At 37.1% G+C, this 14,946-nt stretch overlaps 1 protein-coding gene across 2 annotated transcripts in view; it reads right to left on the bottom strand.

Moving 5' to 3' along the window:
* The window catches only part of SLC4A10 (solute carrier family 4 member 10), a 114,695-nt gene that overhangs the window by 76,971 nt on the left and 22,778 nt on the right, over nucleotides 1–14,946 (bottom strand). Inside the window, exons 2-3 of one of the 2 annotated variants that reach the window (XM_057367648.1) lie at nucleotides 14,154–14,235; nucleotides 3,101–3,247 (exon numbers count right to left, since the gene is read on the bottom strand). In XM_057367648.1, the coding sequence (XP_057223631.1) occupies nucleotides 3,101–3,247; nucleotides 14,154–14,235 (229 nt within the window). Of the gene's footprint in view, nucleotides 1–3,100; nucleotides 3,248–14,153; nucleotides 14,236–14,946 lie in introns of those variants that run through there. The other variant, XM_057367649.1, reaches the window with a different exon arrangement.

Below are 14,946 nucleotides of genomic sequence, written 5' to 3'. Positions count from 1 at the left end.
AAAAAAAATWAAAAGCTTATGAGCTGATGTCAGAATGTCCTAAAAATCTATTCTCTACAAAAACCTTCCCAGAAAGCAGCTGATAAAGCCTTCCCAGCCAGGATTCAAAGGGATTACCAGGAAGCTTCCACCTATTGGCATTGCACTGACTAGAGGTGTTTTCTAGCCAAGCTGATGCAAAGAAAACAGTTKAAGAAATTGCTTTTTACTGGACAGGAACCAGGTGCCCCTGTCACCTCTTCATGGGGCTCACACACCCCACACCACAACGAGCACTGCACAGTTCCCTGGAGCCACGAGAGCACAGAAAGATCTGCACGTAATAGTGCTGCAAAGATAAAGTTATMATTTATACAGGTATAAATTATGACAAAAAATAGTGCTTTATCCCATGCTGAGCAGTGTASAGCACTTCATGTCTGAATATTTCAGGTCTTTACTTGTTCCAGTCTCTATTATTCAGCTGTTGGATCTTTTGCTTTTATTATACCTCCTTTTATACTTCACTGCTTCAAAACACTGCTAATTTATTCTCTTGTAYCACAAAAATCCTTATGTATTTTTCTGACTTACTTCAAAGCACTGTTTTCTATCAGTTGGTCTCACAGTGCTTATTTTCTCCATCTTTTCTTCTTGCACCTGCTCATCAAAATGTTTTTTTCTATCCCCTCCTCCCTTCCAGTTCCCAGGCACACAGCCTTCTACTGTTTGGCAGAAATGCATTAAAAGGTGTCTATGGAGAGATGGAACCAAGCATTCCTGCTTGCTCAATTAAATCAGAATGATTAATAAATTAAGGGACTAGTTTGGATCTACTCTCTCAGGTAATACAGTCCCTCMTACTGAGTTATGCATCAAATCTGTCTTCCTTCAAGTTTCCTTCAGCCTCTGGTTACTGTTAGAAACTCGTAGTCATGGGGAAAAAGAGCTAAAAAGCATTATTGAGCTTTAGTAGGTTCAGATTTAGTGTGGGAAGTATCTGTTGCTCCCTCTGTGCAAATAAAGCATAGAAAAACTGTGCTTATATTCTCTCAAAAGGCAATGCTGCTCCCCAGGCAGCACAACAAGCTGTCTGAAACTCCTGTGAGGAAAAACCACAGTAAAAGAAGACTGTGGATACAGACTACTATTAATCTCTGTATTCTTTTGTCTGCCTGCTATCTACGTGCTTAACCTCACCATCACATAGCATTTTAAGATTTGCCTTCATTATGCAAATTCCCTTCACTCTTGTCTGTAGAATGCCACATTTCTTCCTGGAAGGAGAGATGTCAAAGCTCGAAATCTGGTTCACTGGCCAAATATCCAGGAGTCAGATAGACAAAAGGGAAAAACCTTTAAATTAACTATTKAGATAATTATTCAGGGTGAAAGTTAGGATATTTCCAGACTTGTGGTTCTTTGGATTCTTTGAATAGTTATCGACCAAGCACTTTGAAGAGCATCTTCAGCATTCTGAATCATGGAAAGATTTCCACATTTCTGACCTGTAACTTATCTGTCAAGCAACACCACTTACACACAGCCTTTAATTGGTAGTTATAGTATGCTTAAAAGTGAAAATGTGACTYAAAAACTGCAGACCTGTACTCATTTCTTGAGGTACAGCAGAGGACTAGTGCCGTGAACATGAAGTTACAAATGCACTTCAAAACTATCYTCTTTCATATTATGCTATTTCACCCTCAGAGATCCTTTGAACATATGCTGATTTATTACCCAACACAAGATTGTATTAGACACTGCATTCAATTGTACACACAAATATCAAAAACTATTAAGGACAGATTCAGCCAGTTAATTTTTTTTYTTCACTCTTGACATTAAGAAGGACACAAGCCTAGGTCTCCAGAAGTTGAAAGAACAGAGCTAAGTTCTCAGCCAAAATGTGTCACATACTGGCACTTAAATAAAACCAGATGACTCAACAGAAGACACTGTTTCATAGTTCAAGATATCTCACTTCTTGGCTAATGTAACTTTCAATTGTTTCTTCTTAATCTGACTTTATATGTATATATGCATATTCTTTTTGAAAACTGTTTTAATAATTTATGAACTTTGGTTTTTTCCAAGAAACTGGTTTCAATATAGTATTGGGTCTYTGTACATTTGAAATCCATTCCAGACAGAACACAGCCAATTTTTACTTCACTGTTCAGTCTTCAAAACATAACTTGTATCTGCTAAGTTTAAAAAAGTCTTGACTTTGTTTTATTCTCAGTATAATAAACCATTGTGCAAGATTTAAGAATTTTAAGCTCTAGCCATCAGCATTTACAAGATACTTGCTCAAAAGCTTCCCACATACATAATACAAACTTCTGATTAAAAGAGTCTTACAATTACTATTCTGTAACYAAAATTACACTGGCACATTTCCCTAATGATTTAAAATCACACTAGCAAATTGTTTTCTATACATGTTTCCATTAYATTTTAAACACTTACCATAGCCTTGGACATTTATTTTTGAACAGCACATAATATTGTCATGTTTTGAGACAAAGCTTGACTGATTTATAAATTAGTCCCTTTTCCTCTTCTCTGTAATGTTTTCTAATTTCAAATTTTGAKAATTTTAGGAGTTTCATATCAGATTTTTTTACTGAAAGGTATTTTTTCCTGCTTGCTCTCCCACCCTCAGTTAGCAGATTCATGTCACAATGGCATATTTACAGTGTCATGATAGGAAAAAGGTGAACACAACCTGGATCACAGTTTGAATCTGATAAAACACTTCAGTAACATCATTATTACAAAACTAATTATAAAGGACCCGTGTTATGTTTTAGGGGCAAATACCCCCGAGCCTTCTCTGAGGGCAGGTCCCCCCTCCATGGTGGCAGCAGCTTCTCTTTTTGAGAACACTTAGGAAGAGTCTCYCACTGTGCTCCTTCAGTGCTAGAATCTACTGATTTCTCATCTGGCTGCTGCCCTTCAGGGGGTTTGTTCAAAGGAATCAATCRCCAGCAGAGGTTCTGGTGGATTCTCCAAAACCCTGCTGCTACCCCTGTCCAAGTGATAACAGGACAGAGTATGCATCTTCATACTGATGTTTATTATTGAAAGACCTATMCAGAAATAGAATTTGTCTTACCAAAAGGAGGAGATTCTCTCCCATCTTCTAATCCTGAATCTCGCTCTCTGTCTCTCTTTCTGTGTTTATGCCCACGGTGTCGATGGCGTCGGTGACTTTTCCTTCCACCCAAGGGCACGTGAACCCCAATGAACAATGTTCGATGGCCTACAGGTAAAAAAAAAGTACTTTTAAAAAGGAGCTATGGTAACATAACAACAATATTAACAAGCATTAATGGTATAATTATTATAATTTCAAAGTTATATCATATTGATTATTGTAATGTTAATAGTGATAACAGTATTGATTTCAATAATGATGATTAAATATCACAGATACACAACCCCTTAATACAGGAAGAAATCCCAATGCTAAAGTCCTTATGATGCAGTGCCAGACTTCTATTTTTTTTTCCTTCAAATTTGCATCTTTGTATGTGAACTTTCATTAAAGCCAGACAGGTGTTCTGTTAAATGTCTTCCAAAACAGTAACATGAAGAGACACATGGATCTCTTYGGATTGAACATTTGGTAAAGTTGCTGTTTGCTTTATGTGTACAAGAACTTTACCAAACTCATTCCTATTTATGAGCCAAACCTTGACAGAATTCTTGTAGGAAATTCACTGAACAGAAAATGAAGAAGAAGAAAAAAAAAAACCAACAAAACACTATGTAAGCAAGAGCACAAAATCCCCATAGAACTTTATGTGCTCACACCATAAATATATTGCTGATGCCTTAGGGTGCTTTCATTTCTCCTGTTTTATTTTATTAAATACGTAAGAAGGTACACATTGCATGCCTGCCACATTCAAGCCCGAGGAATTTTATGTTGCTGATCAAGCCCAAAATAYTTCGCTCTCTACGTGGGCTCACAGGATCAGAGCACAGAAAAGCATTTAAAAGGGGAAGAGCACTGCAGAAATGTGCAGAAAGAACCACTAACCAGAACAAATGGGAAAGGAATCATGACTCACTACAGGCAGGTCTCCTACGTTTGCTCAGCAGAAAGATAYAGTCCAGATTACTCATCTCAAATAATATTATTTTCCCCTTGAAATGAACATAACACAGCTCATGGGTAATTGCTGCTTTGCTGTAATAATTCAGCAGTGTCAATCATCTGAAAAAGGTCAAGAACATTAAGCTAAGGTAGCACGTGATCTCTAATCCCATGGAGACTCCAGAGACAGCAAGGCAGCATGTGTCACAAAACATCAAAGAAATTCAAAGCTGACAGGAATTCTCTGCAGAGGCAGAGCTAAAAGAGCTGGAGAAAAGACTCTGGACACCACACTAGTTAATTCCTTAAYTTTCATCCATGTAGAGGAGACTAGAAAGCAGAGGCATCGGTTTTTGAGAGACTAGTCTTATAGAGTCAGGAGATTTTCCTAAAACAGTGCCTACGAGTTGAAAAATATTCATTTATTTATTAAATACCTCTTTCTTCTTGCTTATTACATTAAACCACTTCTTGGATTAAAAGAGAACTGATGCCTTTTGTGTATTTCAAATGCATTGCAGTCAACAGTGCTTGAAAATGCATTAAATAAAAAGGGAAAATACATTAAATAAAAAGAATTCATTAAAAAGATACTGAAGGACATGAGTAATGTAGTACTTGACATTTCCTTGTCCCTCTTCTTGGACAGAAGAAAAACCAAAACAACATTTTGAAAGGAATGGGTTACTCTTCCTAAGACTTTAGTAATTTCCAGAGGTGCAAATAGATTGCTTTTTAAAGTTAGTAATTTAGTACATTCCTGCTGCTTTGCGATAGAAGTTGGCATGCTAATCCTACTTTTCTCCCACTTCAATGATCAGATTGTACCTGCATCAGGAAATGCAGATTGAGACTCACATTTCATTTAATTTCCAGGGCTGAAACCAGGGCTTGAGTCCAGACTGTTCTTAATTCAGTACATTGGGAAACAGTGCCAGAACATTTGTGTGTGTGTGTCTGAATGCCACAGCAATTTTCCTTATATACAGACACAATCAGTTCACACTGRAAAACAACCCAGGAACCTGAAAGCTGAAATGTATAACCAGGAAAAAGCAAAGCGGATTTTACTCTGTGTGAACCTGAGACCAGCAGAATCCTACCAAGGCATAATTTCAATAAAAACACAGAAGAATGGAGGAGCTTGTAACAAGGTTCAGGCAAATAAGAGGAAAAGAAATGGACAGAGGAAAAGCACTTGTTTTCYACAGAAAAATCAGAGCCAAAAGCAAAAAAATCAGAGAGTTAAGTAGTTCTGGCTTATTAAAAGATCACAACTGTGGAGGAAAAAAAAAGACCATCTGGGAACAAAAGAGTAATGAATTCTAAATTGCTGACAAAATGACAATGAATGATAGAAGCACCAAAAAAAAAGGAAAGAGGAAATACAAAAGAAATCCAATTACTGTATTACCTTACTTCAAGTAACCTTTTCATGGTAGATATTATGAACTAGAGCCCAGAATGTCATGTATGTTTTTTGTACAAATTGTCCAAGGCATTATTAAACAAGAGCTTTCAGCAAACTCTCTAAATTTGCGAAGACCAGCAGGTCACACATCAAGAGAGCAGGGCAATAGCAGCAAACACTGACTGAAAAAAGAGCATCTAYTGTTGGGTGAAGTCAGTATCAACCAGGATATCCACTATCCAGGATATCCTTAGAGATTATAACTGACTGTACATGGGCATTTCTTTCATTTATCTTTAAGAATTTTTTGGTGTGTTTTATCATTTACTTCATCAGGATGCCAACTAAATATGATGGAATATTGCTTAAATATTGTAAAATATATCTGCTCTGCCATACATTTTCACAGCACCTAGCTCAATTAGATCATAAATTCTCATTCTTTTGGCAAGGCTACAAAAACACTAAAGTATGGGCAATAGTAACAACTGTAGTTTCCATCAGGGTACAAATCACTGATATTAGGTTCAACCTAACAACCATTCTCACACAGAATTGACAAGTCATTTAAGAGGTGAATGTAACAGGYTGCTCTCTCTCTACCAAATGGGTGTGTTTTCTGTCTTAAAATTGKTTTTTTGAAGAGTGGGAGGCACTGGGGCAAAAAATCGGTACACTTAGCATTCCATTCAAAAGATCTTCATTCCACTAAATTAAAGGAAACATTTACAAATCCTCTCTCAGTCTCTATTTTCCCTTGAAATGTCACATCACTCAAATAATTGTAACAGGATTTTCAGAAGTGCCTAAGTTAAGTAATCAAGCRCCATCAATCATAATGGGATATGTGTTTTCAGAGTGTTAGAACTCCCATTACAGTTCTTTTAGTTTCCATTTATTTAATGCATAAGACAGGTAGCTAGGATAAGCTTCTGGTTTTAAAGACCCAGAATGCCAAGTTCTGAAAACCATTTTGAGATGTTACCCCTGTCATTTTCAGGAGATATGCAGAAAACATTTGCTATTTTGAGCCTGGGTTTTTAGATGATTAATTTGCTATTGGGTTCTAAAAATAAATTTAAAGTGTAAGGAATAATTTCTCCTTTGAAACACAGCAACCCCAAATAACACTTCTACTTAGATTTTATTCTGAGAAACGTCTGTGCAAGACATATTCATATTAATAATGTATATTTCATATCTCTCTTTTCTAGGGCAATGAATTCATACCTCCACAAACTGAAGACATTCACAGCACAATGCATTTTCTCTTCAAAAGTTTAGGGGAGATCCTGATTTTTACACATGGTTATATGCACTTTCACCTGTCTCAAAATTAATTATATTTAACAGGATCCCTTTTAACTATTACATAATATAATTTGGATTTAATGTAATCCTGTAGAAATTTAAAAGAATGCTTTATAACAAGGGTTATTACTTCTTCAATCCTTAAATACTTTAACTCAAGGAGTGCTTGAATGTTTTGAAGGTAAGCCACAAGCTTCTCATGCTATAAATGCATAAATTTGAACTAATTTTATATTCTGGGTTTTGTTACCCAGCCATGTGCAATTTGATTCAGAACAGTCTTTTATTAAAAACAATCTTTATACAATTTACCAGTAGATGTGTACCATTGTATAAAGGTCATTGAAGAGCAGATCAATTCAGTACATTGCATTACTTTAATAAGCTTTCACATTGTAAGTAATCTTTGTGTATTACTCTATTTTCTCAGAGGGCCTGTCTTTAMAAATTATTTGCTCCTAAATCCTAATACTGAAAATACTAATGCCTGTGTTCATGTTTAGCTTTCCTAGTGGCACATCTGGGATAAATCAACATTTTAGTTCAGAGTGTGTTTTTGCAAGAGCAAAATCAGTCTTTCTATGACAAAGCACCACTGATTCTAATGTAAGGCTAACAGAAAATGCTCAGGAAGACCAGATAAATCACTGATATCTAAACCAATTCTGATTATTAAAATTGTAACATAAATTAAACACAGCAYAAACCTTGGGGAGGAGCAAACCTCTCTCAGCATGGAAATTCTTTCAGATCTCCATGTTATACCAGGAATGTGGGACTCAAGTGGGAACTTTGGAGCTTCTCAGTGAACCAGCCATGCTGGTGGCAATTGCATAAAGAAATGCCTGTCCTGGATCTGCACATCCACAAGCACCAGATGTTTATGGTACAAGTGCCTGTGCTGCCTTCCACCTGGGATTATCTGAATCTGCCTGAGGCACCTGCTGAGACCAAGGCTTCCAGATCCCTGCTCACAGGCACCAAGGGAAGGGGCAGATAAGGGAACAGATGGGTCACAAAACACSTCCAGAAAGAGCAAAGGCAGGCTTCTGTGACCTACTAAGGAAACACACTGCAAAAGCAAGATGCCTTGAGAGAGAATACTTTGCCAGAGGTTCAAGCCAAGTCTCAGCTGCCTGCTGACCTCAGCAAGACCACAGGGGTTTCTCCCTCCTCTGGAAAACAGCGCCTTGAAGCCTCTTTTATGCACTGGCAGCATGAGCTGAACCAAATGCAATTTTTCATCCTTTCAGAAAAGACCARTGAGGTAGAGACAGAAAACCACTAGTTCCTGTAGGGTTAAAAAAACTGCCTTTTTCCTCATAAGAAAAAAAAGCAATTGTGGTGAATTGTGTAGGAGTAGAGAGTACATGACTCATGATTCGTTATTGTAGTGCAGCAGGGAGGCAGAGCTGAAGAAAAAGCAGAAAGGACAAAAGCAACAGTTTACRTTGTTGTTTGTGATTATGGTTTGTCCAAAACACATTTTTCACCTTTTTGCCATGCTATTAATTTGGAGGAACTGACAAGAAAACCTTCAAATTGCTTTTTTAGATTATACAYGTAATTTATGTTCTAGGGTAGATTACAACAGAAATTATAAAGAAAAAATGAAAACAATATCYCTGGCCCAGGATAACATGGGATATTGTTTTTAATTTTTTAATGTTTAGATAACATTAAAGACATATTAAATATGGAGGATAAGAGCATCTCACTGAAGTCATTGAAGTTAAGGACTTTTAAAGAGCCCTGATCAATCACTGCTCTCCCAAAAGAATCTTGCCTTTTAATAAAATATTTTTCCCGTTTGTGGGTGGGCTAAAAAGTCTTCTCAACCAGTGCTTGCATTCCAAATTTCCTACATTCCTCCAGAGGAGTCCAGAGGTGTTGTATATACAGTTCTATCATGAGATCAGGACCTTGCCAGACAGAAGAAAAAAAGCTGGCAGACGGGAATGCAAAAGGACCTGCTCAGATTCACAAGCTCTTGCCACTGATGGAGAGTGAAGCTGTGGTTATTGGAGGGAAGAATTTGACCTATATTTCTAAATTAGCAACAAGCCAAAAAAAAAAAAAAGCGCAACCTCAGTACTAGAACAACTGTGTGTTAACAAAGGAATGTTTCTGTCTTCTGATGCTGAAATTTAGCAGCTTTCACCAATAATGGCAAATTGGTTTATGTCAGTTTCATCGGGGATTTCACAAAGTGAAATATTTAAAAATATTAGTCCCTACAAATACCGAAAAGATTTGCTGTCTGTGAAGCTCAGAGATCATTCAAACCAAATTCAAAACCGAATCTTATGATCAGCTAGACTGTGGAGTTCAACCAATACTGTGGCACTTGTTCACTTCTATTATTTCGCTATCCATCATGTGAACTTTCAAATAGATTTTGTGAACATATCCTTCAGAGTTAATCATGAATTTTCAAAGTGATTAACCTTCCCATAAATAGAAACTGCTGAGAAGGGACAAGAGACCCATGCAAGAGGGTTAAACCAGGTGACTGCCAAGACAAGASGAGAAAAGTGAGACCTCAAGGAATATTGAGCTACATAGGAAACAGGAAAACAAAACTAKATGAGAGGCACTACAGAAATTTGTRCCTTKGAAAYCACAAATGGAACAARCTCGAGTATGTAATACCTGTCAGGCAACAAAAGGAAAGAACAACCTTAGAGTGACAGACTGAGCTGAATTGCTCTCCCTCTCTGCCTCCACAGCTTTTACTGTGCCCGTCTGAGCACAGGGAACATTGCTGCAAGGAGCACAAGCGAGGTCAGAGTGAACGTCAGCACGAGCAGRGCACCCAGGGGAAGCAGAGGCACGGAGCTTGGAGCAGGGCATCTGCACTGACACGGGAACAAATCATCTGCAGTAGGCTGTAGCATCCTGGGAGCCAAAGGGAAGGGAAATCTTGGTTGATGTTCCTGTCCRACCAAGCAGAGCTGGTATCTGACTTGTTTCTACACTGAGGCACAGGTGAATCAAGGCCAGGTTAATAAAATTTATATTCTTTCAGTTCTATGAGCTGCAAGGTCCTATTAGTTTTTGGTTAAATAATGTCAGAGTCAGACAGTTATACTAAAACACCATTCCTAAAGAAAAGGTCCAGTCTCTGAGACTAAAAGGCTCCTTAAATAACTATAGCCACCCAACTTTCTACTAAGAAATTTATTCTCCATAATAATATATGGAGATTAGCATTTCATCAAAATTAGGTTTTTAACATATTAACCCTAAAAGTATATTCCATTAAAATAAGTTTTAAATTATTGTCACATATTAGAACAAATGTAAGAAGAAAAAATAACTGAAAGAACTATTTTTGAAAGAGAATTAAATTCTCTGGAATTTCACCTTTTTTGTTCAGCAGGACATTTACTATCAAAATTATCCTTCATGCAGGTTGTTCATTACAAAATATATCTCCAAAATTTGAAATTAATTTTTGGTTTCTTAAGTTTAAAGCCTCAGCTTCTGCATCATTCTATGTTATGCATGTGCTATTTATATTCTAATTAAGCTTGAAGGTTTTTTGTGACTTTCAGTAAGCAATCCATGTAATCTGAATTTTGTCAAAAGTGTCAGGATGCATATTCTGATGCACAGTGATGCATATACTGGATACAGTGACATGAAAGATGGCAAACTTGATTTCCCATAAGGCAAATTTTCCCATGCCACTTGGGCAGRTTAAATAAAACATAAAAAGCTTAAGCAAAACCTTGACTCCTCTGAGCCAAGGATCATTCTTTGATTTTCTCCAACAGAGCCAGAATTCATCCCTGATTCATGCTTGGACCTTCACCTAACAATCCTGTCTCCWGCCATCTCCCTGGTGAAGCTGCTTCTCAAACCAGGCCACAGCAGTTCTGAAATGTTACCACAAAAATCCTTGGTGTGCAGTTGACCCCCTCCACCAAGGACAGCCATGGAACAGTCATTTTCCCTCTCAGCTGATATGGTGGGTGTGAGGAACCGACCATTTGATCAGGAAACTGTTCTTACTGAGCACACACTGGGCAATGGCAGAGRGCCAGAGACAGCCTCATGGAACGAGCTGAGAGCAACTGCTCCTGAGAGCATCTGTCCATGAAAACWTGCCTACCTGCTCTCAGTACAGGTACATGTACAACCTGTCCTTTTGAAATTAAGTATCCAGAATCAGTGCCCAATCCTCRTTTAGGAATTCCACCGCAGATAAAAATGAGAGCACATTTATTTCAGTGGGATTTTTGTCTGTAYACACATTGAAAGATAAYATGCAAAACAGATTATTATAACCARGAAAGTTAATCTTCTTTTTTTGCTTTTAGAAATGCTTTCTCTGTCCCTCAGTTWGGTCAGACAAATGACCTATTCCATATTAGTGACTGATCCTGACCTTACAACTCACGAAAACTTAATTACGCGGAAAAATAATTCGTGCTGAAAATCTGAATGCCAAAGCTCTGCAAACAATTCATCTCTGAAACACTACAAAACTTAAGTAAAAAATATAATTTTAAGTACTTCCTGCAAGTATTTTCACTGGCACTGAGATGAGCACCACATCTYTTCTGTTCCCATAAGTACTGCAGTTCCTGTTTTATGTTCCCAAATTTTTACTACACTGCTCAGGGAAAGAAAACACTGATCTAGAGAGACTGAGGCAAAAATCTATTCTTGCGCCTGTTCTTCGAGGCAGGATTAATCACCATATCTTCATGCTTTCAACAAGAAATGTACTTGCAATGTACTTGCACAACTGCCCAAAATATGCAAGTCCAAGTATTTGCTGGGCTGAGAAATTTCAGATGGAAATTTCAGTACACATTTAAATCATTATTTCTGAAGTTTGAATGYTGATAGAGTAAAATTAAAAAAAAARAMRAMAWAMTWMYWAYTWTWWKAWKWWWTRAKAAGAATTTGAATACTGATTTTCAGTATTTTCAGATTTAAACCTGTAGTTATTAATATGAATTGCAATTTTTGAAATGTTGCATGCCATTGAAGCTAACACCCTAGCAAAGACAGTCTTCCCTAGAATATATTGTAACTAGCTATTTACATTTTTAAAACAGAAACCCAATTAAATGCCAAAAAGCTAATTACATAATACATATTAATGGTCTGATTATATTATTTTCTAAGCTATGCAATTAGCACCTGATTATTTAATTTCATATTTCATAGTTGCTATGTCATTAGGAAAAAGGTACATTTTTCAGCAGAACCCAACAAAATGTACAATGAATAAGACAGATATTTGTGAGTCACATTCACTGTTTCCAGGGGAGAAGTGCCTAGAAATACTGCAAAACAAATGGACATGCTATTAACAGCAACTGGATATTAAAATCTGCAATCTCTTCAAAACTCTTGATGTCACTTGGTATTTTTGAATGCAGTGATTATATATTTAAAGATGAACTGATCTGAACTTAGAGTAAGCATGAAATTTATTTGAGAAAGCTAACTGCATTATGAAGGATTGATTCTACACTGAAAAACTGTCTTCTTAGAACATTATGAAACAATGGGATTTCATTTTTAATAAAAGCAAGATTCATTGCTAACTGCAGAACTTCTCAATATTCTAAATTTAATTCAATCTAAATTGATGGAAGGATTGTGGGAGTGTCGCTGGCATGTTCCAATTTCTGTTGATAACAATCCAGGAGCAGATCTTTGAAATAATATTTTCACTGATATTTCACACAAGCAACTCTACTYGCATAGGATGGTGGGGGGAAAAGTACTTAAATACAGTTCTTAAATCATGTTCCATGCAGTCACATGCAGAACATCACAGTAATTCTGACTACCTTAATGCCTGAGTCTACTTATGTGACTGAGCTTAAAGATGTCATTCTCCAGAAAGCTGTCCATTTTTAAATGCCACCTTATCATCATCAATAAAATGACTCAAAAGGGCATTTTTGTGGGTGGACTCACCCCACAAAACCTCTGTGAGTCAGTACCATGGAGAAAGGGAGACAGGGAGCTCCCATTCCTCTAGTAGATGTTTCTCTAAGGACACCAGATTCAATGGCTTCTCTTTGGTCAAGGATGCAATCAAGGGACTGAAGACCACAGAAGATTAAATGCAAGATTCAGAAAAGAAGGTTGTGTGCCTAAGTCCAAAACTGTTATTGCCAGCCTGACCAACTGGTAGACTCATCCCTGGAGACACCAAAATGGCACCCTGAAAACATCTGAGATCTATCCTTGCACAGACTTGCACTCAGACTTGCCCCAGACTGAGCAGAGAGCTACCTRCCTCATCCATGCTACAGTGYACAACATTTAACACCCTCCTGTGARAGACAAKCTCACAMAGAAACAGCCAGGCCCCATCTGCTTTTTGAGCTACTGCTGAAGGAAGCAATAACAGAGAGTTGCTGTGTAGCACGTTGGTATTTCCATGAAATCATCAATATGGCCAACATGTAGCAGAGAACACAAAGTTCATACAGCCAGAGAAAAAAAAAAGAAAAAGGAATTATGAAGTAACTAATGGCAGGCATTTAGAAAGCTCAAGTTCCTGGACAAAKAGAGATCTCTCTCTTTAGACCCAAAGCAGGGAACTTTTCAGATGTAGCATGTTGATGTCAGTATTTCTTTTGAGCTAGTTCATGTGGATCTGTGTGACAGAGATGAGAACCTCCACATCTCACTAAAAGAAGCGAACAAACTCAGATAGTTCCAGTGTCAGGAAAGGGATCTCATATGGGCAACAGAAACTCATTTTCATCGTAACTATGACTCAGAGGCTCACACAACTCAATATAAGAATTTAAGTACAGAAGTAACCAAAGTTTGGGATACACTAAACAAACAGAAATGCAACTGACTCATTAGAGCGATAATGTAAAACAGTTCTCACAATTTCTCACTTTCACATGGTCAAGTTAAGTGGTTTCTGTAGTGGATATCATCAAGCATGTATCCAATCTCTGCCACTCCAGAATGTTTTTGTTCAGCTGAAGATGCAGCTAGGCAACTACATGAGGATTGTAATGCAAATGTAGAAGCCTTTTTAAGTACTAAATCAGCGGTCCTGCTTTCATTTGTGTATTTGAAAACTTAAAAGACTTATCTGAAGTCACACATGCATATTTACAGGACTTGACTATGGCTCACTGACAACTAGCAAACTCCTCCCACCATCATCTGCTTCTGAACACTGCTGTGAGAATAAAGCAATATTTCTCTTTTTAAAATAAATTATGAGATTCTACTCTCTTATCTCTTTGCATCCCTGCTCAAATCAATAAGTTTACACATTGGAATTATATTTCAGTAYATTCAGAAGAAAGTGACAACATAAAGCACAGAAAAATCATCCCTCACCTTCTAGATCTTCCTTTTCAAAATGTGTCTTGAGAATGGAGCGAGTACCACCTCTATCCACAACAGCCTCCTCATCATTTCTCTGCAAAAGAGAAAGAAGGACAGATCAGCTACTTTTCATTGGAAACTATTGGCAGTATTGTACAGTACTATAAATCAAAGATGTTTTTAATATTTAATTACTGACTTTTCCAACTCAAGAACAAAAAAGGGGTTTACGAATTTTATTTTATTTTTAAAATTCTATTTCTTAAACACCAGTTTTTACAGCTAACTTTAATGTGAAAAAGTTCTGCTAAAACCTGCAATATGATGAGTAAACACTGATTACCAGAAACCAAAAAACACATGAGYCAATAGGACAATGAAAGAGATGAGAGAAGAAACGTCTGATCAAGGCAGCTTTATTCTTGTGCACCTGAAGAAAGGGGTTGCACATGTATTTTCATCTTTACACCAGGATCCTGAGCTACATGCAGGATTCCTAAATGATTATTGCTAACACTCCCTATACTTTGGCAGAGCTAGACAATAATTCCAGTGGCAATATTGTAGGAAATAAAACCAACACCAAACAACTAGCTTCACTCACTGGTGAATTGCAAAGTCTCTGCTTTTCTTTACAAACACCAAGCTGAATTTAGTATGAAGGCAGGCAGCACACACTAAAAAGCTATTCTTCCTCAGGAACATATTTACAGGTTTAATTTTATCCTATAGTCATACATGCACTGTAACTGTACTGTCTACTGAACTGTAAATGTAGCATATGATCAATTAGTGTATTGTACTC

Source organism: Malurus melanocephalus, unplaced genomic scaffold (genome assembly GCF_030028575.1).
Source record: "Malurus melanocephalus ecotype Western Australia unplaced genomic scaffold, MMel_1.1 scaffold_81, whole genome shotgun sequence".
Lineage (NCBI taxonomy): Eukaryota > Metazoa > Chordata > Aves > Passeriformes > Maluridae > Malurus > Malurus melanocephalus.
Note: the sequence above shows the minus strand (reverse complement) of the source record. Positions and strands in the feature narration are given on the sequence as shown.